This window comes from Phytophthora parasitica (assembly GCF_000247585.1).
Source record: "Phytophthora parasitica INRA-310 unplaced genomic scaffold supercont2.20, whole genome shotgun sequence".
Taxonomy (NCBI): domain Eukaryota; phylum Oomycota; class Peronosporomycetes; order Peronosporales; family Peronosporaceae; genus Phytophthora; species Phytophthora nicotianae.
In genome coordinates, this window is record NW_008649006.1 from 362,338 (window position 1) to 364,545 (window position 2,208).

A 2,208-nucleotide genomic window follows, 5' to 3' on the forward strand; every position below is an offset into this window, starting at 1 on the left:
CTGCTGGTACATTCCGTCTGACGGCACGGAAGGCAAGGGTTGCTAATTGCGTGGCTTTGCTTCGTCGGTATGACAACGATAAACCTGTAGAATGAGGAGGTTTTAGATGTATGGTAACCACAAATAACCCTCACTTGGATCTCAACACCAATTCGTCTGCATTTACTTACTTACAGTACGTATTTTTTTTCGTAGTGCTTGATCTTGCGAAGCAACAACTTCTCCATTCCACATTGATCTGCTGAATTCAAAAAAAATTGTGAGATAGCTGTTCAGTTGCGTTTTTGATTGGTACAGCTGCGCACATTAAACCACTGAGAAAGTAATTTCATTGGCCAAAAACGTGCATTCGGGAAAGTCGACCAATGAGAGGCCGATGTGTGGACTACATCGAGTAAATTTTGACCATCTTCTGCATGTTCGTGTGAACACATTAAAAAAAAAAAAATTCCCTCTCCAGTAACATGAATTACAGAGGAAAATGCAAACACTCCTGATGAATGGTCATGCAAATATCTCCAGATCTCCCTAGGAATAAGCGCTGTTGCCCTCTAAAAAGTGAGCGAGAAGCTCGCATCATGAGCTTTCGTATGCTGCCCTCGGCTCCAGAATCGGACACCGCGTTCTCAAGATAGTGCAGTTCAAATTTTTACTGCATATTCGTGTGAAATGGAGAAGTACGATAACGGATAACAACGGTCTGATGTGCTCTACCGATTCAAAATCTATTATACAGCGACACTAAAGTAGTACTTTGAAGTAGTATATTATTTGTGGTAGGTTACAAACACGCAGAAGTCTGCGGTACACTACATGATCTAGCACGATTTCAAGGCGATCGCTTGTTTGTATAGAGCCTGGTGGCTGCATCACCATGCAAGAGTTTACGTGTGAAGCAAATTGCTTCCTTCTCCGTGCGATGAATACTTCGAAGTGCATGTAAAAGAATTCGCGACTTGACGAGAGCGTAACAATTATTTGATGTTGATGCAGACATATCTACCACATCAACATTTTTCATCAATATACAATGTCAATGTTCCACCAAATTCTGTTTTATCTAGCGTTCATATTGATCTTCACGAGAAGCATGCACCAGCTTAATTCAGCGACGTTGCTGAGGTTCAGTTCCAGTTTTCCCGATCGCTGCATACCCTCCACTTTCACCCACAACCTTTCAATGGGTCCGTTAACTTTTATCAAGCTTTGCGGTCTATCCGCCGCAGCTTTGGCGTGGCCTCTCACTGAGGCTCACCAAGTTGTGCTGCATCCAGCACCGCAGTGGATAACGGACAACAGGGATACCCAACACAACCCTCTTGCGTTCCTTGAAAGCCAGGGATTCAAGACGCAAGAAGACTTTAAGTCGTGGCGCATCCAGAACGGCTACAAAACACTCCGTGACTTTATGGAACATGCCAAGTACACTGTTACCGAAGGAGCGGACTTCTCGTGTGGTTGGACCAACCCCAAAGGTACGCCACAGCCAATTCCGGCTGGAGGCATCATGCGCTCTACCGGATATACCCATGAGGGGCCATGCGAAATGTGGGTCGCTGATACGCAGGTGTACCAAGCCGACAACTGCCACGTATCACTGCCAGGCAAAGAATATCCAATCGACTATTCGCCGTGCAAGGGAAACTGTGTTCTCTACTGGTACTGGCTCGGTGTGCGCTTCCTCAAGAATTCGTATTCGTGGCAGGTGTACAAAGAATGCATCCCACTGACAACGAACTCCACCACCAAGTAAGCTTGGAACTCTGGTTTCTGGATAACTTTGTCTTATCAAGTAGCGTATCCACTAGCTGTATATGTGCTAGCTACATTTCCACCAAAAGGCAATTTGCCAATCCGCTGAATCAATCGAAAAGGTTTTGAGTGTGACTTTATGAGCATGACTAGGATCCCAACAAATGGTTTGAAGTTGGGCTTTTTGGTTCTTTTCTGAAGGTTGATATACTGAACGGAAGTGTTTGTGGTGCCCTTACGAGTCGTAAGGCTTACGACATGTACTTGTGGTCTTGTTTTTAATGCTGTAGATGACTCCTGATAAATGAGTTTTAGTAAATATTCATTAATAATAATATACCGGGTATTGACAATGAAACGCGTATTTCCATTTTAATTTATTTTGAGACTTTTCGCATTTATACTACATAGTAAGTAGATTATAGAAGACAGCATGCTTGATCACCCATGGCCTGT

The 2,208-nt window shown here is 43.8% G+C and overlaps 1 protein-coding gene across 1 annotated transcript; it reads left to right on the top strand.

Moving 5' to 3' along the window:
- Positions 1–1,180: 1,180 nt before the first annotated feature.
- On the top strand, positions 1,181–1,888 carry PPTG_10048 (hypothetical protein; the record flags this gene model as incomplete). Its single annotated transcript, XM_008905288.1, has 1 exon — positions 1,181–1,888. The coding sequence occupies one exon, from the start codon at positions 1,181–1,183 to the stop codon at positions 1,751–1,753; it is 573 nt and encodes a 190-aa protein (XP_008903536.1). The 3' UTR covers positions 1,754–1,888.
- Between the last annotated feature and the right edge of the window lie 320 nt (positions 1,889–2,208).